This window comes from Podarcis melisellensis (assembly GCF_964234715.1).
Source record: "Podarcis melisellensis genome assembly, chromosome: 2".
Lineage (NCBI taxonomy): Eukaryota > Metazoa > Chordata > Lepidosauria > Squamata > Lacertidae > Podarcis > Podarcis melisellensis.
The window spans coordinates 13,202,286-13,228,229 of record NC_138529.1 but is presented as its reverse complement, the minus strand read 5'-3'; the positions used below and the strand labels follow the sequence as shown (position 1 = coordinate 13,228,229).

Sequence of the window (25,944 nt, the reverse complement as noted above, 5' to 3'; positions counted from 1 at the left end):
TTGCAGGAATTGGGCACATGGGAAGATAACCCAGGCTTTGGGGGGGGGGCTTTTATTTATATCCTGCCTTTTCCCTGGACTGGAGCTCAAAGTGGCTTACAAGACCTACAAATGTACTCCCAGTACATTTCTGAGCACAATTCAAAGTGTTGGTGCTGCCCTTCAAAGCCCTAAACAGCCTCAGTCCTGTATACCTGAGAAGTAACGTTACTGGGAACCAGGAAGAGGGCCTTCTTGGTAGTGGCACCTGCCCTGTGGAATGCCCTCCCATCAGATGTCAAGGAAATAAACAACTACAGTGGTACCTCTGGTTGTGAATGGGATCTTTTCCGGAGGCCTGTTCGCAACATGAGCAGAATGCAACCCGTGTGCGATTTGCCGCTTTTGCGCATGCGCGTGATGTCATTTTGCACAACTGCACATGCACGAGCGGCGAAACCCGGAAGTAAGCCTTTCCAGTACTTCCGGGTTGCCACGGAATGCAGCCTGAAAATGCGCAACCTGAAGCGAACGCAACACGAAGTATGACGCTATCTGACTTTTAGAAGACATCTGAAGGCAGCCCTGTTTAGGGAAGCTTTTAAATTTTTTTGTATTTTTAATACAGTGGTACCTCGTGTTGCATACGCTTCAGGTTACAGACTCCGCTAACCCAGAAATAGTGCTTCAGGTTAAGAACTTTGCTTCAGGATGAGAGGAGAAATCGTGCAGCGGCGCAGCAGCAGTGGGAGGCCCCATTAGCTAAAGTGGTGCTTCAGGTTAAGAACGGACCTCCAGAACAAACTAAGTTCTTAACCCGAGGTACCACTGTACTGTACTGTAAAATAAATAAGATGGTATTGTAGATGATAAAAAAATAAAATTGATTTTTTTTCCTTATCTGCACTGAAAGTCATTGTTTGGATGGGGGTCTTTTATCCATTTCTAGTCACACAATCAGTAGCTGAACAGGGTTCCACACAATCACAAAAACAAATGAACCAAAAAAGCGCAAAAACAAAAACTCCAAACTTAATCCGTTCCGGAAGTGTTTGACTTCCGAAATGTTCAAAAACCAAGGCGCAGCTTCTGATAGGTGCAGGCACCCCGGAAACAATAGCCGACAACCACATCGGACGTTCGGCTTCCGAAAAACGTTCAAAAACCAGAACACTTACTTCTGGGTTTTCAGCGTTTGAGAACCAAGGCATTTGATTCCAACAGATTCCACACGAAAAACACTTATGTTCCTGTGGAGATGGCAGTACTGAATTAGTGGCGCATGCCCTCCAGGCTTGCACTCTTTATAAAAGATTTGAGGAATGATATTATCACCCCTCTTTTATTGTCCATTCTGGGTCGCCCAGCCACTGCCACAGTCTCCTTCCTCTTGGCACATCAAGATGAGCAGGTGACGGCAAAGGTTGCAAGGTTTTTAGCTGGGGCAATCAGAATAAGATCCACTATTTGACTATTGATTCAAAACCTTAAGGTAAAGGGACTCCTGACCATTAGGTCCAGTCGTGGCTGACTCGGATTGCGGTGCTCATCTCGCTTTATTGGCCAAGAAAACTGGTGTACAGCTTCCGGGTCATGGGGCCAGCATTATTAAGCCGCTTCTGGCGAACCAGAGCAGCGCACGGAAACGCTGTTTATCTTCCCGCCGGAGTGGTACCTATTTATCTACTTGCACTTTGATGTGCTTTCGAACTGCTAGGTTGGCAGGAGCAGGGACCGAGCAACAGGAGCTCACCCCGTCATGGGGATTCGAACCGGCGACCTTCTGATCGGCAAGCCCTAGGCTCTGGTTTAACCCACAGCGCCACCCGCATCCCCTGTATTTTATATAACTGACTTTTTATTTCTATTCTTTGTATATCGTATTGTTGTTTTATTGCTATGGCCGATGGCTGACACAAACAAAGATTCATTCATTTAATCATTCATTCGTTCATTCATTCAACCAAGGCGTTTGAGTACCAAGGCGTTTGAGAACCAAGGTACCACTGTTCAGCAGAACTGAGTTGCAAAAGCAGAGCTGTCCCTGCTGCTGCTTCTCGAGCAGTCCAGCAGGGGCAGGCTGTCCCCTCTCGGTTCTCAGCGCTTGTGTGTGTCTCAAGCTCTTTTGCTGATGGGCAGTAGACAGAGAAGCTGAGCCAAGAGGATGCACTCCTAGAATCCTGCCCCCAAGGCTTCTGCCACCTGCCCACACGCTCTCAAAGGATGTTTCGGGTGCTACTAAAGATGTTTCGGGTGCTACTGAGACGGTCCCTGGAGCCACAGTCAGACCGGACCTGTTTCGGACCAGACTGACCACGAGAGCACTGTTCACACAGGTGTGTTTGGAGCAATGAGAAGTACGGGGGTGGGCTGGGGGTGCAGGATGAGAGTTGCAAGTAAGGCTTAAAACAGACTCCTGTGGTCTTTTGACAGCAGTACAAGACAGAAACTCAACGGACTGTGTTTTCCCTAGCACTGTATTCAATTGATTGTTGTGGTTTTGGAAAATCTAGAAGATTATCTAACGGGAAATTCTGCTAGGGTGGGTTTTTTTTTTTTTTTGTAAGGTGGGGCTCAAGGTGGGGTTACATGGATCTCCCCCTCCTCATTTCGTCCCCACAGCAACCCTGCGAAGTAGGCTAGGCTGAGCGGAATGACTGGCCCAAGGTAACCCAGCGAGCTTTGTGGCCAAATGTGCATTTGAACCCTGGCTACCCAGGTCCTCTAACCATTACACAATGCTGAGGTTTTGAGTTCCCAAACTGGGAAGGTGTGTGGGCCTTCTCTCACGCCCTTGAAGAGCACGCTGAATTTGCAAGGGGGTCTTTTTCACAGCATCAAACCGAATGAGATGACCTGCTAACGTCTGCATGTAGCTCTTAAAGTCGCTGCACAGAGGCTGCTAGGAAATTTGGCAACCCTAACTGAGCAAGTGACTTGAGAAACACAGTCAGCTGTTGAATAAGTCACTCAGTACAGACTAACCCACTTCATACAAGTTTTGGCAATGTTCCTGAACGAGCCCTTTTTGGGACGGGGTAGCTAAACAAATTAATACAGTCCTGAAATACCAGGAGCGTTTTTTTCATCCTTGCGGCTGCAATCCCATCCCTGCTTAACCTGCATGAGTGAGCCCCAAGGGAATGCACTGTTACAGCACAAATCTATGTTTATTTACCTGGAAGTAAGATCTACGGTGTTCAATGGGGATTGCGTTCCTCAGGTAAGCATGCAGAGGATTATGAGCCTTTATCTACTCTAAATCTGTATTTCTGTCACCTGGGTGCTTAATCCTAAAGGACAGAAAGCATGGCTTGCTAGAGAAACCTTGAAAAAGAGAAACTAGGGCACCAGCAGGAGGAAATATTAAACCCAGGGTTCCTCCAGATGACCTTATTGTGCATTCATCCTGATTTGCTCGCACAAAGCTTAGATGGTGGTTGGACAAGGTCAGGTTTTTAATGTTTTGATTTCCTTTTGTGGGGTGGTTATATGACAATAAGCAGTCGTCTCGATTTGCTAGAGGATTGTTTACATGTCTTATTGTTCATTTAACCTACACTTTTGAGGGACTTTCCCTGTAATTTTCCAAACTGCAAGAAGTCTGTCGCTTTCTAAGTGGATTTGTTGGGCTAGGCTGACAAGAATCTTTAATAAACTTTTAGTACACAAACCTAAAATTCCACTATCCACTTGAATCCCTGAAAACTGTGACCGTCTGGAAGAACCTGTATTTAATTCAGAGTGAGATAACAGCTTTTAATATATACTTTGGATCACCCTCTTTTGGAGGTAGGTGTGTAAAAAATACACGCACAACTCAGGTTATACCATCCCAATGCAGAGGTGCAACAGATTTATCCACCCTCAGAAGAAGCATAACCAAAACAGTGACTCATATAGAAGCAAAGGGGGTGAGCACTGGTTTTCTTACTCAAGGAATCATAGCTGGAAAAGACTTTGCAGGTTGTTTAGTCTAGCATTAAATGGTTGTATCTTGGTAATTCGGCTCCATACATGACAAAAAAGGGAGGTCATAATCTTTCAGTTTGTTCTTGTTTCTGACTCCCCTCATTCTGGTAAATTCAGTTAATTTCACCATCGTTGTAAAGTGGTATCCTTTCATAATCCAGTCTTTTTTAATCTTGGTATTTGAGATGGGCGCCATTTGGCAGCTAGTGATGCATAACAAAATTTCTTACCAGAATGACATGCTCAGAGCTGCATCTTTTTCCATATATCCCAGAATAATCAACAATGGGCTTAAAAGTAATTGACATCCAATTATAACTTCAACAGTCTGAATAGTCTTCCCCCAGTTATCCTTCGCTTTTTCAGATTAGTTGACACTTTTCTAGAACTGATCATCAAGATTCTTGCTACGTGGTGGAAAGTTAGATAGTCCAAGAGTTTTTAGTGTTATTCTTATTACTGCTCCCACACATTTTATAAACACTGAACATCATTCACTGCCACCACCCCAAGTATTATTCTAATAGACTATTTCCACTGTCGAAGCCAGTTTAGCTGTGATTGTGTGTCTGTCATTCCAGTTTTCCCACAGTCAGCTACACACCCATTTTATTTGCTGCTGAATCAGAGGGGGATGTGAAAACTCTGAAGGGGCATGGCATGGGCATTTAAAAGACCCCCCTAAACAGATTATGCTGTCAGAGGGTATGTGTCAAGAATAAAATATAAAGCAAATTTGAAAAGAGGCTCCTTTCAAGGAACACAAAACTTATGGGCGCAGAACTGAGAACAGCAGCCTTTGCGATATACTGTATAGCAGGATTTAAAATCTGGAGAGAGAAACGCTAAATAAGTTTTAGAGAAGCTAAAGGGATGGGAGGTGGCAAAAGGGGGAGCCATGGGGGCAGGAAGAGAGAGAGAGAACAGTTGTCTCAAATGATCACCATGGTAATGATCAGATCACGACAAAGAACCAATTTCCACTTTTAAAAACAAGATCGCAAATCAAGGTGAGATGCAGACTGCAGCGCATACCTGGAGCAGATGTTGAAGCCTTGTTAGAAAAAAAATGCTAGTGTGGTCAGTCCTTTTTCTGGGGGTACTCGCGGGCACCAGGTACCTGTACCTTTTTTCTGGAAGGAAAACATGGGTTAAAGGGGTGGTCCTTACTGTGGTTTAAAAAAGAAAGGTAAAGGACTCCTGGACGGTTAAGTCCAGTCAAAGGTGACTATGGGATTGCGGCGCTCATCTCGCTTTCAGGCCGAGGGAGCCGGCGTTTGTCCACAGACAGCTTTCCGAGTCATGTAGCCAGCAGGACTAAACCACTTCTGGTGCGACGGAACACCGTGATGGAAGCCAGAGGGCACGGAAACTCTGTTTACCTTCCCACCGCAGTGGTACCTGTTTATCTACTTGCACTGGTGTGCTTTTGAACTGCTAGGTTGGCAGGAACTGGGACAGAGCAACAGGAGCTCACCCCGTTGCGGGGATTCGAACTGCCAATCTTTTGATCGGCAAGCCCAAGAGGCTCAGTGGTTTAGACCACAGTACCACTCGCATCCCGGTAACTTACTGTAACAGCACTGGGTGTGGTAATATTGCTAAATCAAACCCATGGAATGTGTTAGGAGGCCCTTTCTCACTGGCTCATTTTTGTCTCCCCTGCCCTCTTTTCCAGGTAAGATTCTGGGCCCTTCGCCACCTCGTGACCCCCGCCACACCCAGAGAGAGAGGAGAGCAATGCAGAGATGCCAGCATCGTTCTCCCTCTTCCTCCTGGTCCTGATCCTGCACGGTGGCCTCCCCTGCCCGCAGAGCTGTGACTGCCCGCCGGGGAGCGGCGTGGTGTGGTGCAACCGGAAGGACCTGGTGACCATCCCTTTCGACATTCCCCACGACACCCGGGTCCTCTACCTGGACTCCAACTGGATCACCCACGTCCCCAACGGGGCCTTCTACGGCCTGAAGCAGCTCCGCGAGCTTCACCTGGCGGACAACCTCATTGAGAGCATAGCGCCGGGGGCCTTCCGCGGCCTGGGCGGGGGGCTGAGGCTGCTGGACCTTTCCGGCAACCAGCTGGAGAGGATGGAGTTTGCCCCCTTTGCCATGCTCACCTGGGTCCGGCTAGAGCTGTACGACAACCCCTGGCACTGCGACTGCTCCCTGCAGAAGCTGGTGGAGGCTCTTCCTCTGGACGCAGAGACCGTGGAGGACGTCGTGTGTGCCACTGCGGAGTGGGAGGAATACACCGGGAAGACCTTAGCTCGCTTGCTCAACACCGGCGTCAACTTCTGCCTGGGCCAGCAGAGGAACACGGACCTGGCCATGCTGCTCACCATGTTTTGCTGGTTCGCCGTGGTCATCACCTACGTCATCTATTACGTCCGACGCAACCAAGCGGAATCCCGACGCCACTTGGAGTATCTCAAGTCTCTGCCCCTGCCCAGCAAGCAGCCCAGCCCAGAGGAGTTGGAAGAAGACACCCTCAGCACCATCCTCTGAGAACCAAGGGTTTTGAGGAGCACCCCCCAAACAAACAGAAACTGCTTTGAAAATGGTTATAAAACTTGTTATCAGCTTCTTCCTATCAAGAAACCTGGGAATTAGGTGTGTGAGTGAGTGAGGACCTTGGTGGGTTGGTTCCCCCTTAAAATGGCCCTTGGACCCCAGTTCTTGCTTCGCTAACCCTATGACCTCCTAGCAAATGAAAGGCCAACCCCATATGCCTTCAGGGGATGCTGGTTGGAAGCCAAAAATGAGTTGCTTAAAATCCGATTTCCCCCTTCTGCACAATACATTTTTTTCTGAATTGCAGGCTGCATTGCTCCTATGCAGCAAACCCAAACCCCCGCCCCTCGCAGAGAGTCCTCAAGCTTCTCTTTCCCCATTTGCCAGGGATTTAGGCAAAGATATTACAGCTTAATGCTAGGGGGATTAACCATGAAACAATCATAAGTCCCTGTTCTCTTAATCCCTTATTTTGACTGGGGCGTTTCTGCCCCATCTGTTCTGCTGCAGCCACTTCCCTTTCAGTGGCTTTTTCTGCCTCCTTCCAGTCCCCTTTTCTCCACATTGTGTGGCAGGGAAACCTGCAGACGGAACAACTGCATTTAATCCTGCCTCTTTGCTGACTGCAGAACGTATATACTAAGTCAGACCTTTGGGTCTATCTAGTTCAGTGTCGTCTACACGGACTGGAAGCACCTCTCCAGGGTTTCAACTGGTTATAAGTGTCTCTACAGTGCTCCAAGCAGGGTTCTCTCCCAATCCTACCTGGAGATGGATTGAGCCTGAGATCTTCTGCATGCAAAGCAGTTGCTCTACTGCAAAGACGCTCTACTGCTTTCTCCTTTCTGGGCTGCAGCTAAGAAACCTGTTTCCAAACACACATTTCCCCCACTCGTACATTACATTTTACAGACACACACTTTAAACAACTTGGACCAGAGCTTCAAATGAAAGCAGTGTGTGTAAATAAGGTCTCCACTTTCCAGGTTGTAAGAAATCAATTTTCACAAGCAGTCACCACTATAAAGAAGCAGAGACTGCGTGGTTATTCAGTCCCATTCCAAAAATGCAAAGTGTTTTCTGCAGAGGAGCAGAGGCTACTCAATGGGAGCTTCCAAGGAAAAGACCCTCCAAACTCAGGAAGCTAGGAGATTTAAGAACCCATAAAATGGCCACTTTTATTTCAGTATCAAAAAGGAAGTTGACCCCATAGCTGGGATGGCTAAAAGATTCCTGCGTTGCAGGAGGAGGAATAGATGGTCCCTTGTGGTCCGTTCCAATTCTATGATTCACATTTCTTGGGCCTGAAACAGATTTAAGGCAGGCAGTCTGTTTACAATCAGGTACTCTTGTAAGCATTCCAGATCCTTATACTTTGAACACAGATAGCAGGCAAGTATGATTGATCTTAAGGTGTACAGGTAGGCTCACTCATAAGATCACCGGTTGAAACTTAGTCAGATCCAGAGTGTTTTCTGAGAGCAATGCAAGGCCCAAGACTCGAACCGGGCATTGGGGTGAGGGAGCGAAAAGAATCTATTTTTATTACTGGATTGCTTTAAATGTCCCCTTTTATAACATTGGTCTAAAAATGTAACTGTCCTTCATGAGACTTCTGAAAGACACATAATAAAATGTATGAAACCCAATAACATGGAGCTTGGTCCTTCTTTCTAAATATGCCTTTGGTGATCTTTAAGAAGAGGCTGTTCAATTTCAGTCCTCAGATTTCATCGTTTCTGCTTATTCCCTAGTGCTTCTGTTCCTAGCCACTTTTAATTGACCAAGCCTTTTAAGTAACTGAACCGAATCTATTTTCATATTTTCAAAAAAGAGGCCTTTGTTTCTCTCCTTTGCATGGCAAACTGCTGGCCATGCCTTCTTATCTTAAAATAACTCTTCCGGTTATTAAAGACTGCAACTGCTCTAGAGAACTTTTTTTTTCCTTTGCAATTATGGTAATCACATGGCACTTGAGCAAAAAGTCTGTAGCAGGGAGGCTCAGATTCAACATCGGGCAGAGGCAGCTGATAAAGGCTACCCTTTACCCACCCCTACACACAATAAGGAGCTAGCTGTTGCTGAAAGTGGGAGACTTTTAAATACAAATGCACAGGATGATTGATGAAGTGGCAAAAGGGGGGATTTCAGCAGGTGCTGTCGTCCTAACATTGGTACTAAAAACTACCTGCTGAAAAAGAGGTCTTTCAACACCATTCATAATTTTATAACTCTCAAAAGCCCCCAGACACTTGACAGCTGTGAACACAACTGCTTAGATGTTTTGACAGCTGCACACAATACCGGGATCAAGGCACATATATGCTCCACTATGCGCAGGATACAAGTGCAACAGTTTAACTTCTGTATTGCCCCTAAGATAATATGCTGGAAGGGAAAGCTGCCTTTATACAGAATCAGGCCTCTGGGCCACACCTAGCTCAGTACTATTCACACTGATTGGCAAGGTCTTCTGGGGTCACCCCCTGTCTGGAGATCCCAGGGACTGAGCCTAGGATCTTCTGCATACAGTGGTACCTCGGGTTACACACGCTTCAGGTAACAGACTCTGTTAACCCAGAAATAGTACCTTGGGTTAAGAACTTTGCTTCAGGATGAGAACAGAAATCGTGCTCCAACGGCGCGGCGGCAGTGGGAGGCCCCAATTAGCTAAAGTGGTGCTTCAGGTTAAGAACAGTTTCAGGTTAAGAAAGGACCTCCGGTACGAATTAAGGACTTAACCCGAGGTAAAAAGGTAAAGGTACCCCTGCCCGTACGGGCCAGTCTTGACAGACTCTAGGGTTGTGCCCCCATCTCACTTAAGAGGCCAGGGGCCAGCACTGTCTGGAGACACTTCCGGGTCATGTGGCCAGCGTGACAAAGCTGCATCTGGCGAGCCAGCACAGCACACGGAAACGCCGTTTACCTTCCCGCCACTAAGTGGTCCCTATTTATCTACTTGCACCCGGGGTGCTGGGACCGAGCACCGGGAGCGCGCCCCGCCGCGGGGATTCGAACCGCCGACCTTTCGATCGGCAAGCCCTAGGCGCTGAGGCTTTTACCCACAGCGCCACCCGAGGTACCACTGTACAAAGCCAATGCTCTACAACTGAGCTATGGCTCCTTGATCTCTCATTATATGTTTCCCCCTTTTATGAAGTGATACAGATAGCATTGGTCAATTCAGCTCAGTACTGCCTACAGCACTGACTGCCAGTGGCTCTCCAAGGTTTCAGGCAGAGGACACTCCCAGGCCTACCTGGAACTGCCAAGCACATAACTTGGGACCTTCTGCATGCAAAAGCATATGCTCTGTCACTTAGCCATGGCCCTGCCCAACTTCAGTCTCCTGGCCGCCCACACACCTCTTTCATCCCAGCATGCAAACAGTGGAAAGGGATGCGGAATTGGCAGATCCATATGTAGCACAATCTGTGAAAAAGATCCTTGCAGGGGAAGAAGCAGAAATAATTGAAATATCCAGGAACTGCTGCTTGTGCGAATGGAGGATGTTGACTTAGGATAATTTCCGAGATACGATGCCTTCTGAAGCTGATGACGTAAAAGCCCCAATAATGCTTCTGCTTAGAAACGTTGAAGGAATAAAACGTTCACCCTTTGTTGTTTTTATTTTCTGTCTCAAATGTGAAAACTACAAAGTGGTCCGTCTCTGGCAGACGTTCTTCTGGCTTCAAAGGCTGCTTGTGGATAGCCTATTAACAGACAGCATGTCAGCTGATCAATGCCTCAACTGCAACTGACAGAAAGAAGACGGTGCTCTCCAAAGTTGGACTTGGGCAGAAGAGGCCTTCACAGTGTGTGTCTCCAATGTTCTGAAGGTATCTGCAATGTTCTGAAGGCACACAGGCTGGCAGGGAGGAAGCCCAGCATGTTGACCCTTAGAGTTCGGAAAACAATGGCTGCTCCCGTGTACTGCTTCTACTGCCCAAGGGTATGAGGGGACTCTGCCCAGGGCTGAATGATGGCAACTGGGCAACCACAAAGAAGAAGGGGATGTGGCTGACCTTTCCTGTTGACCAGCACTGACAAGAGAGAGAAGAAATAAATAAATGAAGTAGGAGCAGAAGATCACCTTTTGCATATCCTGCCCCGACCTTCCAGGCTTCTCAGTCACACTGTTTGGCCCTCAACAAGAGGGAATCCTATGGTGGGATGGAACACAGAGGTCCCTTTAGCAGAACCACTGCATATACATGCCCCTGCATTAGGAAAAGGTGGGTTCTGTCACCTGTAGATATTATTATAGGTGACAGAACCCACCTTTTCTTGGAACAAGGTTCCTAATGCAGGGGCATGTATATGCTCATGTTAGTCTAGCAGTAATCCAGGTGCACTATGGTGCCTGTGTTTGACTGCAGAGCATGTTGAGTCCTCCAATTAATGCCTCATACCAACATGCATGAGGGACACGGGTGGCGCTGTGGGTTAAACCACAGAGCCTAGGACTTGCCAATCAGAAGGTCGGCGGTTCGAATCCCCGCAACGGGGTGAGCTCCCGTTGCTCAGTCCCTGCTCCTGCCAACCTAGCAGTTCAAAAGCACGTCAAAGTGCAAGTAGATAAATAGGTACCACTCCCGCGGGAAGGTAAACGGTGTTTTGGTGTGCTGCTCTGGTTTGCCAGAAGCGGCTTAGTCATGCTGGCCACATGACCCGGAAGCTGTACGCCGGCTCCCTCAGCCAATAAAACGAGATGAGCACCGCAACCTCAGAGTCGGCCACGACTAGACCTAATGGTCAGGGGTACCTCTACCTTTACCAACAGGCATTATAGTTACTGTTATCCCTTTCTCCTACTAGTCCACAGCCCCGTCTAGGTGCTGCTTAGCCAAGTTAGAAGTCATTCCAGCAGCTCCTATCAGGGGCAACAACAAGCCCTTATCAGCATTCCCACAGGCTATAGCAGATGCTCCTTAAAATCTCAGCGAAGGCTTAACGCTTACCACTGTCAGAAGAGCTCCCTTCTTAAAGCAAGGGTGGAAAGCAACTAGTTGTGGCTGAGCCCCATCTTCTCCCTGTAAGAAACCACTGAAGAAAGGAGGGGTGGGGGAAAGAGAGATACAGACATCATTACTACAAGGGACACTTATAGGCTGTTGTGATGTGATGCTGCAGGCCTAGCCTCCAATACAGGCACACAAAAAGCAGTCTTAGGACAAAAAAACAGCTCATTGGCCTTTGATGTTGTCTTATGTCTGAAACTGCCTCCCAGAGAACAGCCTTAAACTCCCACAAGGCCACTGGGCTTAACCCTTTAGCCTTCTTTTCTTTCCCTCTTCCTCCTTAGGTTTTAACCATTCAGATTAACCGAGAGAAGGTTGCGTTGGATTACAACTCCGATGCCAGCGGGTCTAATGAGAACAACAGTCTGCAACATCTGGAGGGCACCAGGTTGGCGGAAGCCGATTCAGACCATGCTGCTTCTATGAATCTACCCTCTTAAGGGAGAGCTGTAGAACCTTTTGCTTATGTTAACCCTATAAAATACCATGTGCCCTGCTGGTAAAACCCTAATACTACTGCTTTCTCAAAGGCATCAGAGAGCTGACAGGGGCTGCATTTCTGGGGCACGTGCAAAGAGAGGGGCAGCCATCACAGGGGGAAGCAGTTGTGATGGGGAGAATCTTTTTGTCACCACCAGCAACAGTGGAGAAACTGTGCTTGCCAGTCTCCTACCTCCTATGGCCTTTGTGCTAAGGAGGGCATTCGCTTCTGGGGTGCAGAACAATACACAGTTAAGTGGGACATTTTAAAGCACCAAAGCAAACCTCCAGGTCTCATGCAACATTCTTCACCTTCACTACTTATCAATTCTCAGGCAAAGCTTCTGCCCCCTCCCCCCCAAAAAATTAACATGCACTGGGTTTTAGTGACTAGCATACAGGTGAGGGTTTAAAATATGTCTCAACTATCCTAAGATTAAAACACCAAAACAAGATGTTTTGCTAAAAACACCTGCTGAAAGCATTTGTTTAGGCAAGCCTATTCAGACGTATACAAGAGGTTGCTTCTATTGTTACTGTTGATTTTCACCGTTTCTGGATGTTTCAAATATTTGTTTTTAACTGTTTCTCTTACTGATAATTGCATTGTTTCATCTGTTTTGCAAACTGCTTTGAGGTTTAATTACAACCAAGTGGTACATAAATGTGAAATAAATACACTAAAGCTCAAAATTACAATGCATTAAAACCCATTTAAATTAAACGGGCGTTAATTAAGCTGCGATCATTCGTCCATTTGGACTGGGGCAGAATAAATATGTAAACAATAATCCTCAAGAACTCAACTTCTGATTTTTCTATAAATGCATTGTCCTTTCCCGCATCCCACAAGATTCCAGTGCTATTTTAGGGTAGGAAGTGAGATCAGTAGCATTTACTAGAAGTTAAAACATTCCCTCTTCAGTATTCTTATTACAACTTCTCCCCTGGCATTCAGAAAAGGCTGCAGCACGCATTTGACTGGAAGGCTGGGGGTTTGGTTAAGAGGTTAATTCATCACTGTTGTTTTTGTGCTGACAAATATAGGTTTTGCTTTATGGCACATGCTTCAAAGGTTCTTCTAAACTATTTTTAGACACTGCTTGTGAACCACCTTGAGTTATGAACAGGCGAACGATAAATATTTGAAATAAGTTAGGGCTGTCACTCGATTACAAAGTAGTCTCAGGGGAATAAATCTGATGAGTTTTAAACCCAGTAATAAGAGAATAGAAGAAGTATCTTCTGTTTGTTAAGATGATTTATGTATATATATATATAGGAACTATTCTAGAAGAAGCATCCCCTTATGAGAGAGAGGAGTCCTTCTTCTAAGCCAAGCAATTTATTATTATTACTGCATCACTGCCACACAAGACACAATCCCTGCCAGCTCCCCCATGCAATGCAATTGTTCTTCAATCATTTTTAAAAGCCTGAAAATCTCAGTTTTCATATTAAAAGAAGAAGCACACTTCAGAGCTTTGTGGCTGTGGATAAGATAAAAGCAGAAGGGCAGTAGTGCCTGGGGAAATCTCACAAGCAGCAACAGAAGAAGATGGGGATGGGTGGTACTGGACCAGATTATAAGCGCTCAGCATTTCAGGGCACGACACTGCCTTTCCCCCAAATTATGTAAAATTGCAGATGCCATCTGAGTTTGCTTAGTCTGTAAAGTTTATACTAACCACAGACTGTTGGTACGGAGCTTTGATCAGTTTTATTCTTACAATGGTGCACCGCAAGACGAATGCCTCGCAAGACGAAAAACCCGCTAGACGAAAGGGTTTTCCGTTTTTCGATGCGCTTCGCAAGACGAATTTCCCTATGGGCTTGCTTTGCAAGACGAAAACGTCTTGCGAGTCTTGCGATTTTTTTCGCTCCCCCCCTTTTTCTAAGCTGCTAAGCCGCTAATAGCCTTTTAGCCGCTAAGCCTTTAATAGCCTCTAAGCCACTAAACCGCTAATAGTGCTAATCAGGTTGCTTCGCAAGACGAAAAAACCGCTAGACGAAGAGACTCGCGGAACGGATTATTTTCGTCTTGCGAGGCACCACTGTACATGCAGAGTGGTCCATATACAGCGCTTTCAGAGTAGGGATTTGTGATTCTTATGTCATTTAACATCACAATAAAAGCTTGAGTCATAGGCTAAAAGACACCAAGAGCATGAGATCTCCAGTGAGGATTACCACTTTCATGCAAAAGAACCCCTTTGCTTGAGCTCCCACATGCTCACCCTCACATGCGATGAGCCCATTCATGACGAGTGAATACCTGAAGGAGGCTAGTATACCTGAAGGAGTGTCTCCACCCCCATCGTTCAGCCCGGACACTGAGGTCCAGCTCTGAGGGCCTTCTGGTGGTTCCCTCACTGCAAGAAGCGAAGTTACAGGGAACCAGGCAGAGGGCCTTCTCAGTAGTGGCGCCCTCCCTGTGAAACGCCCTCCCACCAGATGTCAAGGAAATAAACAACTATCTGACTTTTATAAGACATCTGAAGGCAGCCCTGGGTTTGTTTGTTTTTTGTATTTATAATATTTTAATGAAAGCCGCCCAAAATGGCTGGGGAAACCCAGCCAGATGGGCGGGGTATAAATTATTATTATTATTATTATTATTATTATTAGTGCACTCCTGTTTTGCCTGCCTGCAACCCACTAGAGCTTCCTACAGTACACTTTTTACACTCAAAAATCCATACTACTTCTGTGAGATGTATGTGTCAGTTATGAAGCAGTATCTGTCAGTTATGAAGAAATTAAGCATTTATTTGGTGGCTGGGTGGATTCAAACCAAGAAGTTCCTTTATCCAAATCCAATCCTCCGGCCATATTCACACTGTGCACTCATTGCATTTTCAGTGATGGGTTTTTAATCCATGTTTACACATCTTTATAAAAAATGTATATGCATACCCTGTGCTTTGTTATAAGATACTATCATTTGATGCATTGTTTCTCAAAGCAGCTTAAAAAAGTAAAGGGACCCCTGACCATGAGGTCCAGTCGTGACCGGCTCTGGAGTTGCGGTGCACATCTCACTTTATTGGCTGAGGGAGCCGGCAGACAGCTTCCAGGTCACGTGGCCAGCATGACTAAGCCGCTTCTGGCGAATCAAAGCAGTGCACAGAAACGCTGTTTACCTTCCCGCCGGAGTGGTACCTATTTATCTACTTGCACTTTGACGTGCTTTCGAACTGCTAGGTGGGCAGGAGCAGAGACCAAGCAACGGGAGCTCACCCCATCGCGGGGATTCGAACCGCCGACCTTCTGAGCGGCAAGTCCTAGGCTCTGTGGTTTAACCCACAGCGCCACCCGCGTCCCTCAAACCAGCTTAAGCTGCCCCTAATTCTTTTCTGTTAAAGGTGTGAACACCATTGCTCAGGGTAAAGACATCCCCACCCCCTGGTGCTTAACGAACAGAAACGAATCTGATGCTAATGAAGTCGTGTTGATGTGAAGCTTTGGGCGATGGGGGTGGAGAGCTGCGAAATGCATCGGGGTGTAGAACCACTGCATTCTAAGGAGGTAATGTAAATGCACACCCAGTCTACCACTGAGCTGCAGAAAGGGAAAAGTAAAGGACCCTTGGACAGTTAAGTCCAGTCGCAGAGGACTCTAGGGTTGCGGCTCTCATCTCGCTTTCAGGCCAAGGGAGCCGGCATTTGTCCACAGACAGGGTCATGTGACCAACATGATTAAACCACTTCTGGCGCAACAGAACACCACGATGGAAACCAGAGCACATGGAAACGCTACAGAAAGACTGAGCTCCATGGTGCAGCATATTATAATCTTGCAAACTGTGCTGTTTTAAATGTGGGATTTGGTATCTAAGAAAGCACGTTTTCTTTTGAAATGTTTATGATAAAAACTTTTTTGTTAACTCTGCTGACACTGACCTTGTTCGTAATACTTTTTAAAAAAAATCTTTAAGATAAAATTTTAGTAGGCTGCTCTCAATGCATACTTTACCATCTCCAGTAGTGTTTTATTTGTAATAATTAATAATACCTATATTGTTATTGTACAACCTGTGTACAATGAAATTAAATGAGCCTCCCCCCCCCCACACTCAATCTCTTATCGAACAACACACACCACCTTGCAAGTCAATTTCGCTATGTTATTTTATTCAGGATTTTATATTTGATGTCTTAATGTAGGTTGTGAACCGCTTAGAGATTTTTTCCTAAAAATATAAAGCAGTATAGAAATGAAATGATAATGATAATGATAATAATAATAATAATAATTATCTGCTCCGTATCCAGAAATCCGCAGGTTCAGTCCCAGGCATCACCAGTTAAAAAAAGGGATCAGGTAGCAAATGCAAGAGTCTGCTTTCTGACTAACCCTCTGGAGAGCCACGGCCAGTCACAAATAGACAATGTTGATCTAGACCAGCCTTTCTCAACCTGTGGGTCCCCAGATGTTGTTAAGCTACAACTCCCATCACCCCTAGCTAGGAAGGCCAGAGCTCAGGGATGATGGGAGTCGTAGTCCAACAACATCTGGGGACCCACAGGTTGAAAACTATTGATCTGGAGGGTCATATACTCTGACCAGGTTATAAGGCACCTTCCTAACATTTTGACACCTACAGCAGCACAAAGGCTGGAATGGCACGGGGCTCACGGATTCCATTTCCAGTTTAAGGGCAACCAGAAAACCAAAGCATGTCAATACAAACCATGGCAAGAGCTCAAAAACAGGGCTGTTGCGGGTGCGAAACACGGCAATGATGACCCTGCAGTCGGGAGCATCACGATTTCCTGCCAAAAGAAAAGAGAAAAAGGTGAGGGAACAGAGCAACATGTAGAATTTATGCGCAGAAATCGGACACAGCCTACTGTTTTAGGTCTGTAGCCTTTAAGGCCATGATGATAGGCTTTTAAAAAAGTACTGTCAATGCAATCTACAAAGACTGCTGAGGGCAGGATACTAGGTGGGTAGGGTTCAGTACCCTTGGTGTCTCTGTTGAGGCTTCTAGAACATCTGGATAATGGCCTGGACTCAGACTGCAGAGATGGAAGTACACCAGACATCATGTTATGTTTTCCTTTCACAACAAGGGTGGCAACCCTTTTTTCAGACTGTGTGTCGTGTGCCCGTGTAGACAATCTTCCACGGGGCACCATGTCAGCAATGGGAAGAGCCAAAGGCAAAAGTGGATACACCAACTAATGTGACTGGAATGGTATTTGTTTACTCCCTGCAGAAAGGTAATACAGTGGTACCTTGGTTCTCAAACGTAATCCATTCCGGGAGTCCGACTCCCAGAACCATTCAAAAACCAAGGCGCGGCTTCCAATTGGCTGCAGGAGCTTCCTGCACTCAATTGGAAGCCGTGGAAGCTGCGTCATAGACATTTGGTTTCTGAAAAATGTTTGCAAATGGGAACACTTGCTTCTGGGTTTGCGGCGTTCAAGAGCCAATTTGTTCAGGAGCCAAGCCGCTTGACAGCCAAGGTACCACTGTATGCTGGCTTCTACATACACTCACAAACCTCTTGCCACCCGCCACCCAGTGAAGCAAATGGCATTAAGAGGGCAGGCAAACACATTCTAGCCAGACGACAAAAACACTCAAGGAGGGTACGAAGCAGGGCTGGTGGAAGGTGTGGCTGAAGAGAGGGTGTCGCCTGGGCCAGGCAGTGGCCTGCTTCAGTAGGAAAACCACAGTTGTCTCTTTCCCATTGAAACAAATATTTCCCATCAAATACGAAGCCACGAGAAAGGAGATGGTGTGCTTGCAAACTGGTGTTAACTGCTATCGTCCCTCCCGCGCTCTTTCAAAAGTTTCAGGGCTCACGCAAAAAACTGCCTGGTTTAGAATTCATAATCCCATTTTAGGAATTTTGAACCAAGTTACAGGGAACCAGGCAGAGGGCCTTCTCGGCAGTGGCGCCCTCCCTATGGAACGCCCTCCCACCAGATGTCAAACAGAACAACAACTACCAGACTTTTAGAAGACATCTAAAGTTCTTCCCTGTTCAGGGAAGTATTTAATGTTTGATGTATTTAATATTTTTTTTTGAAGCCGCCCAGAGTGGCTGGGGAAGCCCAGCCAGATGGGCGGGGTACAAGTAATAAATTATTATTATTATTATTATTATTATTATTATTATTATTATTGAACCAAGGTGCAGTCTGGACCTCTCTCTCTCTTTCTCTGAAGCCTTAGAGAGGCTCACAGAATGCTTTAAAATGCAGATTAGAGAAGAGTTATTTTAAGCACTACCAAACACAAGCCATTTCGTGCTCTTAAGCTTACGTGTGGGACGTTTGCCATTTCTCCAACAGGAGAGGGTGAAAAAGAGGGCTGGTTCTCGTTTTCCTTTTGGGAGCAAGGTAGAGATGGACATCCTGGATTTCGGGTGCAAAAGCTCAACAACTTTGCAGATGTCAGGAATTTTACTTTTTGAAATATGGCAACCCTACCTTAGGCTTGCCATTCATTCTCGGTCTCTTTTACCTCACAGGGTAAGAAACAGGGTAGGACGAGGAGAGCCACGCAAGTGCGACAAAAACCAAACCACAAGGACTAGAAACTTACAAGTGAGAAGTACGTGCGTATGTATCCTTTGTCCATTAAAACAAATACACAGAGAGGAACTGGGAAAAGTAGTGGGTCAGCCACTACTTGCGTGCATTTGAAAAGAACAAAAAAGAGGCAGACACATTTTTCACTTGACTAAACGCATCTGCATAAGGTGACTGAGGGTGCATATCTGTTGCTCCAAAAAGTAAAATAAGAAGCAATGCTTTATTAGGGTTGAGGGGAATGGGTCCCCCCCCAAAAAATGTTGTCTTCTGATTTGGAATAAAAATTACCGTATTGGCCCGAATATAAGCAGCACTCGCAAATAAGCCATACCTTTAAGATTCAAGGGGGGCGGGAAGACAATGCCCGAATATAAGCAGCTCCCTTAAATTTCCGCAGGCACTCACACCCGCAAATGGCAAATGCGGAAGAAAACGTAAAAGACAATTTTTAAGGTCGCAAATTTAAGCCGCACTTTTAACTTTTCATGGTCGGAATCTGGAAAAAAAAGTGTGGCTTATATTCAGGCCATTACTGTATGTACTGGCTTATTGTGAGAAACGCACCCAGCCTCCCCAGCTCTCCCTATCTCGTCAAAAGTTTTGACTGTAGAGGACTTTACCTCTGATGACAACTGCAAGCCTCTCGCCACTTGGGTCCCAGACCATGGAAAGAACCTCCCCTCCAATCCTGGAACACAAGAATACAAAATGAAAGGCCAATAGAGAAACACTCAACGTAAGACATCCATACTCAAGCCAAAAGAAGAGTTGGGGATCACAGTCAGATTGTGGAATGATGACGCTTCGTGGGGGGAAGTTGTATAGTATTTACACCACAGCGTGATACAGTATTTGTCTAGTACTAGGCCTGGGAGACCACTGGACGACCTTGAGCCAGTTACTACCTCTCAGCCTAGCCTACCTCACAGAGCTGTTGTGAGGATAACATGGGAAGGAGAAGAACACCGCCTGAAGCTTCCTCTAGAGGGAAGGTGGGATATAAATGTAATAAACCAACAAAAATGATAGCTGCAGGGCCGGACTTTTGCATATTCATACACTGATTATTAAGACGGGCTTTTAAGATAAACAAAAAAATAATCAAAATGCTAAAGCCTTTATTCATTTCCTGGCTCGTGTGAATTCAGCAGTGGGTATAAAACTTAACACCTTGTTAATTTTGTTCCTACTGCTATTTTTAAAAAAGCAGGTTTCCAGCCCTCCAAGACTACACAGATACACTTTCATTCATTCGTTTTATTTGTATGCCGAAAATTATGCTCATAGTGGCTTACAACAAAGAAACAGGACATTTCGAACAGACACTACAAAAATAATTTCAGAAACGTTGCAAAACAAAAATATAGCAACATATAAAAAAACCCAACCACATTTCTATACTATAAATATAACAAGATTACTTAAACAACATGCAGCACCCAATTGCAAAATTAACAAGGGAGCTTCACTTTCTAGCCTATAAGCAATGCCTGGAAAAATTCACAAGCTGGTTGGGAATAGCAGAGTCCCCTGTAGTAAAGGTTTGGTAAGGCTTCAAAACCACGGCATATAATTTTTTGTCCCTCCTCTTGCATATGACTGGCAGAATCCAGCAAGATAAGCAAATGCTCATGCATTTTCAGGGTAATAAGAGCATGGATTTTTAGAACATCTAATAAATAATCACGTGTTGGGGTGGGGTGAACTCTCTCAAAACAACACAGCATCAGTCTCTCTGATTCCGCTCCTAATGATGAAGGGAATGCAATATAAGACTTTCTGCTCAGGAAGACCCCAACCCCACTCCCTTTCTGAGATTTCGCACAACATCGTCCATGTTCTGAATCCTATCTTAGCAGCCTTTAAGGGCTAGAATCTTGCACCAACTAACACTAAGTTATGTGCTTGTGCGGCACTTACAAGACACATGTTTTTCTCCCTTCCTCTCACCTCTCCTCTCCATACAGGGTATCAAAAGTGGTTTCCGACAGATCAGCCACGATGGAAGCTGTTTTCGACCCACCAACCTGCCCTTGCTGTTCCCCTGAGAAGAGGATGGAAAAAGTCATTCGAAGGGAAATAAAACAATAGGAGGAGGAAGAACATAGGACATTTCCTTATAGCAGGTATGGGGAACCTAAAGCCTGGGGGAAATGGATCCCCACAGGGCCTCTCTACCTAGCCCTTGGACCTATCCCCAGACCAAATGCCTCATTGGCTCTTCTTTGCACCCAGAGTGCTTTTGCATGGCTGAGATGTGTCACTCTCATTTGCCTGGATGGAGGGGTGTGTAAGCTGATAGCTGACTGTGCAAAGTTAATAATCACATTTGTTGCTCTGGCTCCACCCACCACTGATATGCAGCCCTCAGCAGGCAATGTGACCCTCAGGCTGAGAAAGGTTTTCCACTCCTGCCTTACAGGAAATCAAACTACAGTGGTACCTCGGGTTAAGTCCTTAATTCATTCCGGAGGTCGGCTCTTAACCTGAAACTCTTCTTAACCTGAAGCACTACTTTAGCTAATAGGGCCTCCTGCTGCTGCCGCACCGCCGGAGCACGATTTCTGTTCTCATCCTCCAGCAAAGTTCTTAACCTGAGGTACTCTTTCTGGGTTGGCGGAGTCTGTAACCTGAAGTGCCTGTAACCTGAAGTGTAAGTACCACTGTATTTCTTTCTCTAATCCAGTATTGTCCACCTGGGGGAAGGAGAGTGTATATTCGCCAGCAGGTAATGGCTTATCCCCACCTGCCCCGCCCTAGGAGCTTTCATAAGAAAGCTGTTTCCAGAGGAAGAATTGGGAGGGGAGACTCTGTTTGCCATCAGGGGGTGGTTGGTTTCACCTTTGCTGCCCACGTCTCCAGCCCGAGGAACCTTCAGAAGGGAGTCGCTGCCACAGGCATTATGTGTGTTTTAATGAGCAGTGAAACAGTGAAATACAGTGGTACCTCGGGTTAAGTACTTAATTCATTCCAGAGGCCCATTCTTAACCTGAAACTGTTCTTAACCTGAAGCACCACTTTAGCTAATGGGGCCTCCTGCTGCTGCCGCGCCGCTGAAGCACGATTTCTGTTCTCATCCTGAAGCAAAGTTCTTAACCCGAGGTAATATTTCTGAGTTAGCGGAGTCTGTAACCGGAAGCATATGTAATCCGAGGTACTACTGTATTATGAGTCATGGGGGTGTGGAAAGTGTGTGTATGAACTTAACAGGGCTTAGTTTACCTTTTGGTTGCTATTTTGTAGATGATGTTAATATTGTTTTATAGATTATAAATGCTGTACTGATTTGTTAATCATATAATAGGACTCTTCCTTCATGTTTAGCTTATTTGCTTTGTTGACAAGGTGGAACGTGTGCAGAGGAGAGCGATTAAGGTGATCAAGGGTCTGGAGACTAAGCCTTATGAGGAGCGCTTGAAGGAGTTGGTTATGTTTAGCCTGGAAAAGAGGAGACATGAGAGCCATCTTCAAATATCTCAAGGGCTGTCACATGGAAGAGGGAGCAAACTTGTATTCTCCTGCTGTGGAGCGTAGGACTCAAACCAATGGCTTCAAGTTACAAGAAAGGAGATTCTGACAAAACATTAGGAAAATTTTCTTGACAGTAAGCTGTTCCGAAATGGAACCAACTCCCACGGGAGGTGGCGGACTCTCCTTTTTTTGGACGTTTTAAAGCAGAGGTTGGATGGCCATCTGTCCTGGATGCTTCAGCTGAGATTCCCGCATTGCAGGGGGTTGGACTAGATGACCCCTGGGGTTCCCTTCCAACTCTACAATTCTATGAACAGCGTTTGACAGATTGCAATTGTTTCACTGACGATTCATGAACGATTCTGTGTGATTTATAATAATAATAATAATAATTTATTATTTATACCCCGCCCATCTGGCTGAGTTTCCCCAGCCACTCTGGGCGGCTCCCAATCAGTGTTAAAAACAGTACAGCATTACATATTAAAAACTTCCCTGAACAGGGCTGCCTTAAGATGTTTTCTGAATGTCAGGTAATTCTTTATCTCTTTGACATCTGATGGGAGGGCGTTCCACAGGGCGGGTGCCACTACCGAGAAGGCCCTCTGTCTGGTTCCCTGTAGCCTCACTTCTCGCAATGAGGGAACCGCCAGAAGGCCCTCGGCGCTGGATCTCAGTGTCCGGGCTGAACGATGGGGGTGGAGACGCTCCTTCAGGTATACAGGACCGAGGCCGTTTAGGGCTTTAAAGGTCAGCACCAACACTTTGAATCGTGCTCGGAAACGTACTGGGAGCCAGTGCAGATCTCTCAGAACCGGTGTTATGTGGTCCCGGCGGCCACTCCCAGTCACCAGTCTAGCTGCCGCATTCTGGATTAATTGCAGTTTCCGGGTCACCTTCAAAGGTAGCCCCACGTAGAGCGCGTTGCAGTAGTCCAAGCGTGAGATAACTAGAGCATGCACCACTCTGGCGAGACAGTCCGCGGGGAGGTAGGGTCTTAGCCTGCGTACCAGGTGGAGCTGGTAGACAGCTGCCCTGGACACAGAGTTAACCTGCGCCTCCATGGACAGCTGTGAGTCCAAAATGACTCCCAGGCTGCGCACCTGGTCCTTCAGGGGCACAGTTACCCCATTCAGGACCAGGGAATCCTCCACACCTGCCCGCCTCCTGTCCCCCAAAAACAGTACTTCTGTCTTGTCAGGATTCAACCTCAATCTGTTAGCCGCCATCCAACCTCCTACGCTGCATTTGTGGTGTTCTACTACTGTGTTCTTTCATACTGTAGTTACTTACTGCTTGTAAGCAGCTTTAGGATTCATTCGAATGAAAATTAGAGCAGGAATTTGATAAATAAAAAACATGACTGGCAGCTCCTCTCCAGGGTCTCAGGCAGAGGATGCTCTTCCCCAGCAGCTGCTACCTGATCCGTTAAAACACAGACACACCAAAGTTCCAGACAAGAGGCATAACTGGGGGGGGGGGCATTGGGCGCCACATCATGGGGGGCCCGCACTTACCGCGGGGCCTGCAGCATGCCCAAGCCATGCATAGGGCCCTGCAGGATCTGATTTCTTTCCGCAGCGCCTATAAGACAGAGTTGTTCCGCCTGGCCTTTGGCTTGGAGCCAATTTGATTCCCTCCCCCTCTTTCTTTCTTTTTTCTTTCTCCTCCTGTGATGAGCCTGCATTTTAATACTTTATTGTTTCAATATTTTAATGTTGTATTCATTCAACTTTTTTCTTTCTCCTCCTGTGATGAGCCTGCATTTTAATACTTTATTGTTTCAATATTTTAATGTTGTATTCATTCAACTTGTTTTTATTATTGCTGGTTAGGTGCCCTGAGCCTGGCCTTGGCTGGGGAGGGGAGGGTATAAATAAAATTATTATTATTATTATCTCTCCTAGGATTGATGTGGTGGCTCAGGCGCCTACAGGCTCCACACTGCACGAAACTGCAGCTGAGGGGAGGGACAGCAGCAAGGCTCCACATAGCACACCCTGCCACAGCTCCCCCCGTCCCCATGAGTGGCTCACTCCGCTCCAGGGTGCAGGGCACACATGCCGCCCCAGGCACCCGATCAGCTAGCTACGCCGCTGCTTCCAGAGGTGGCCAGGTATTGTACGTGCCAACAGTGTGACGCGGCAGCTAAAAAAGCCAATGCAATTCTGGGCTGCATCAATAGGAGTATAGCATCTAGATCAAGGGAAGTAATAGTGCCACTGTATTCTGCTCTGGTCAGACCTCACCTGGAGTACTGTGTCCAGTTCTGGGCACCACAGTTCAAGAAGGACACTGACAAACTGGAACGTGTCCAGAAGAGGGCAACCAAAATGGTCAAAGGCCTGGAAACGATGCCTTATGAGGAACGGGTAAGGGAGCTGGGCATGTTTAGCCTGGAGAAGAGGAGGTTAAGGGGTGATATGATAGCCATGTTCAAATATATAAAAGGATGTCACATAGAGGAGGGAGAAAGGTTGTTTTCTGCTGCTCCAGAGAAGCGGACACGGAGCAATGGATCCAAACTACAAGAAAGAAGATTCCACCTAAACATTAGGAAGAACTTCCTGACAGTAAGAGCTGTTCGACAGTGGAATTTGCTGCCAAGGAGTGTGGTGGAGTCTCCTTCTTTGGAGGTCTTTAAGCAGAGGCTTGACAACCATATGTCAGGAGTGCTCTGATGGTGTTTCCTGCTTGGCAGGCGGTTGGACTCGATGGCCCTTGTGGTCTCTTCCAACTCTATGATTCTATGATTCTATGTGCACACCTTTATTCAGCTACAGTCTCTCCTCTAGTAGTAGTTGGGAGCGGGAGGTGGAGGGGAGCCAGAAGGAAGCTTTTAAATAGAGGGAAGTGCTGGTATACACAGGACGATAAACAATTGCGTGCGGTAGGTCAGAGTACCAAAAATAAAGAAGGTCTGAAATTAAAGGGTGGCGTTATTTGTGGTAAGTACTAGGTAGGGAGAGCATTACATCTGCAAGCAACTTTGAGAGGAGATAAATGCCTGTATCCATCCCCCAACCAGCCACAGAGCTTACTGGGTAGCCTTACAAAAAAAAATCACCTTTCAGCCTCCCACACCTCACAAGTTTTGTGAGGATGAAGCAGACACCACGTAGGCTAATGCAAGGTCCTTAGGTGAAGGACAGCCCACATACAAGATGCTAGATAGCACAGAATTGGAGGCTGCCAGGGGGCAAAAGTCCCTGTCCCGGTCAGGATTTCAAGGCTTTCCTCTGTAGTGCTTATAACAAGGTTTCCCAAACTTGGGTCTCCAGCTGTTTTTAGACTACAACTCCCATCACCCCTAGCAAGCAGGACCAGTGGTCAAGGATGATGGGAACTGTAGTCCAAAACCAACTGGAGACTCAAGTCTGGGAAACCCTGGCTTATTAGTTAGAAACTTATTGAGACAGACAGGAAGATGCAGAGTGGTGGGCTTGGAACCCATTTTCTGCATTTGCAGAATCCACACAGCTTTACTAGTTACAAGCAGCTCAAATTACAAGTTACTCACCGCTATATTCCAGGAAAGACAGAGAATATATCACCGATTCCCCCTGGACTGTGAAGAGCAAGCGGCTGCCGTCCGGACTCCAACAGCCAGTCTTTGGGGGAAAGACACATAAACAGACACACTTTTAACTTAGGCAAGGGTCAAGGAAGATCTAAAAATCCTGTGCTAAATGCATAATATGACTTTCAAGGTGAGAAACGCCACATTCGGCAAATGGGACCTAGTCAGGACTGTTGTAGCCATGGATATTTCAGAGGCTGACTCATAAAAACCAAGGGGAGTCAGAGTGAGGCTTGGGTGGGTCAGGTGCTGAAAGTGGGGCTTGGAAGAAAACCCACATGGTCAAGCAAGTAATAAATGGATCCACACCGAGGAGGCCTAAGTTGGGGGGTGGGTCTCAGCAAAGCCACAAACTCGCTGGGCACCAGTTACTCTATGTTTCCACA

The 25,944-nt window shown here is 46.4% G+C and overlaps 1 protein-coding gene and 1 pseudogene across 3 annotated transcripts in view; one reads left to right on the top strand and one right to left on the bottom strand.

Annotated features, from left to right (window-relative positions):
- Positions 1–1,998: 1,998 nt before the first annotated feature.
- LOC309362947 (leucine-rich repeat-containing protein 3 pseudogene) lies at positions 1,999–9,220 on the top strand (annotated as a pseudogene). Its single transcript, XR_014173434.1, has 3 exons — positions 1,999–2,315; positions 5,630–9,044; positions 9,206–9,220. The product of XR_014173434.1 is annotated as a leucine-rich repeat-containing protein 3 pseudogene (transcript).
- An 848-nt stretch (positions 9,221–10,068) lies between these two features.
- Positions 10,069–25,944, bottom strand: part of AAAS (aladin WD repeat nucleoporin) — a 28,337-nt gene continuing 12,461 nt past the window's right edge. For both annotated transcript variants that reach the window (XM_081898722.1, XM_081898723.1), the window contains 6 exons: positions 25,499–25,589; positions 20,458–20,551; positions 19,128–19,195; positions 16,653–16,734; positions 11,420–11,504; positions 10,069–10,501 (listed from right to left, as the gene is read on the bottom strand). In XM_081898722.1, coding sequence (XP_081754848.1) covers positions 10,358–10,501; positions 11,420–11,504; positions 16,653–16,734; positions 19,128–19,195; positions 20,458–20,551; positions 25,499–25,589 — 564 coding nt within the window. In that variant the 3' untranslated portion in view covers positions 10,069–10,357. The remainder of the gene's footprint in view (positions 10,502–11,419; positions 11,505–16,652; positions 16,735–19,127; positions 19,196–20,457; positions 20,552–25,498; positions 25,590–25,944) is intronic.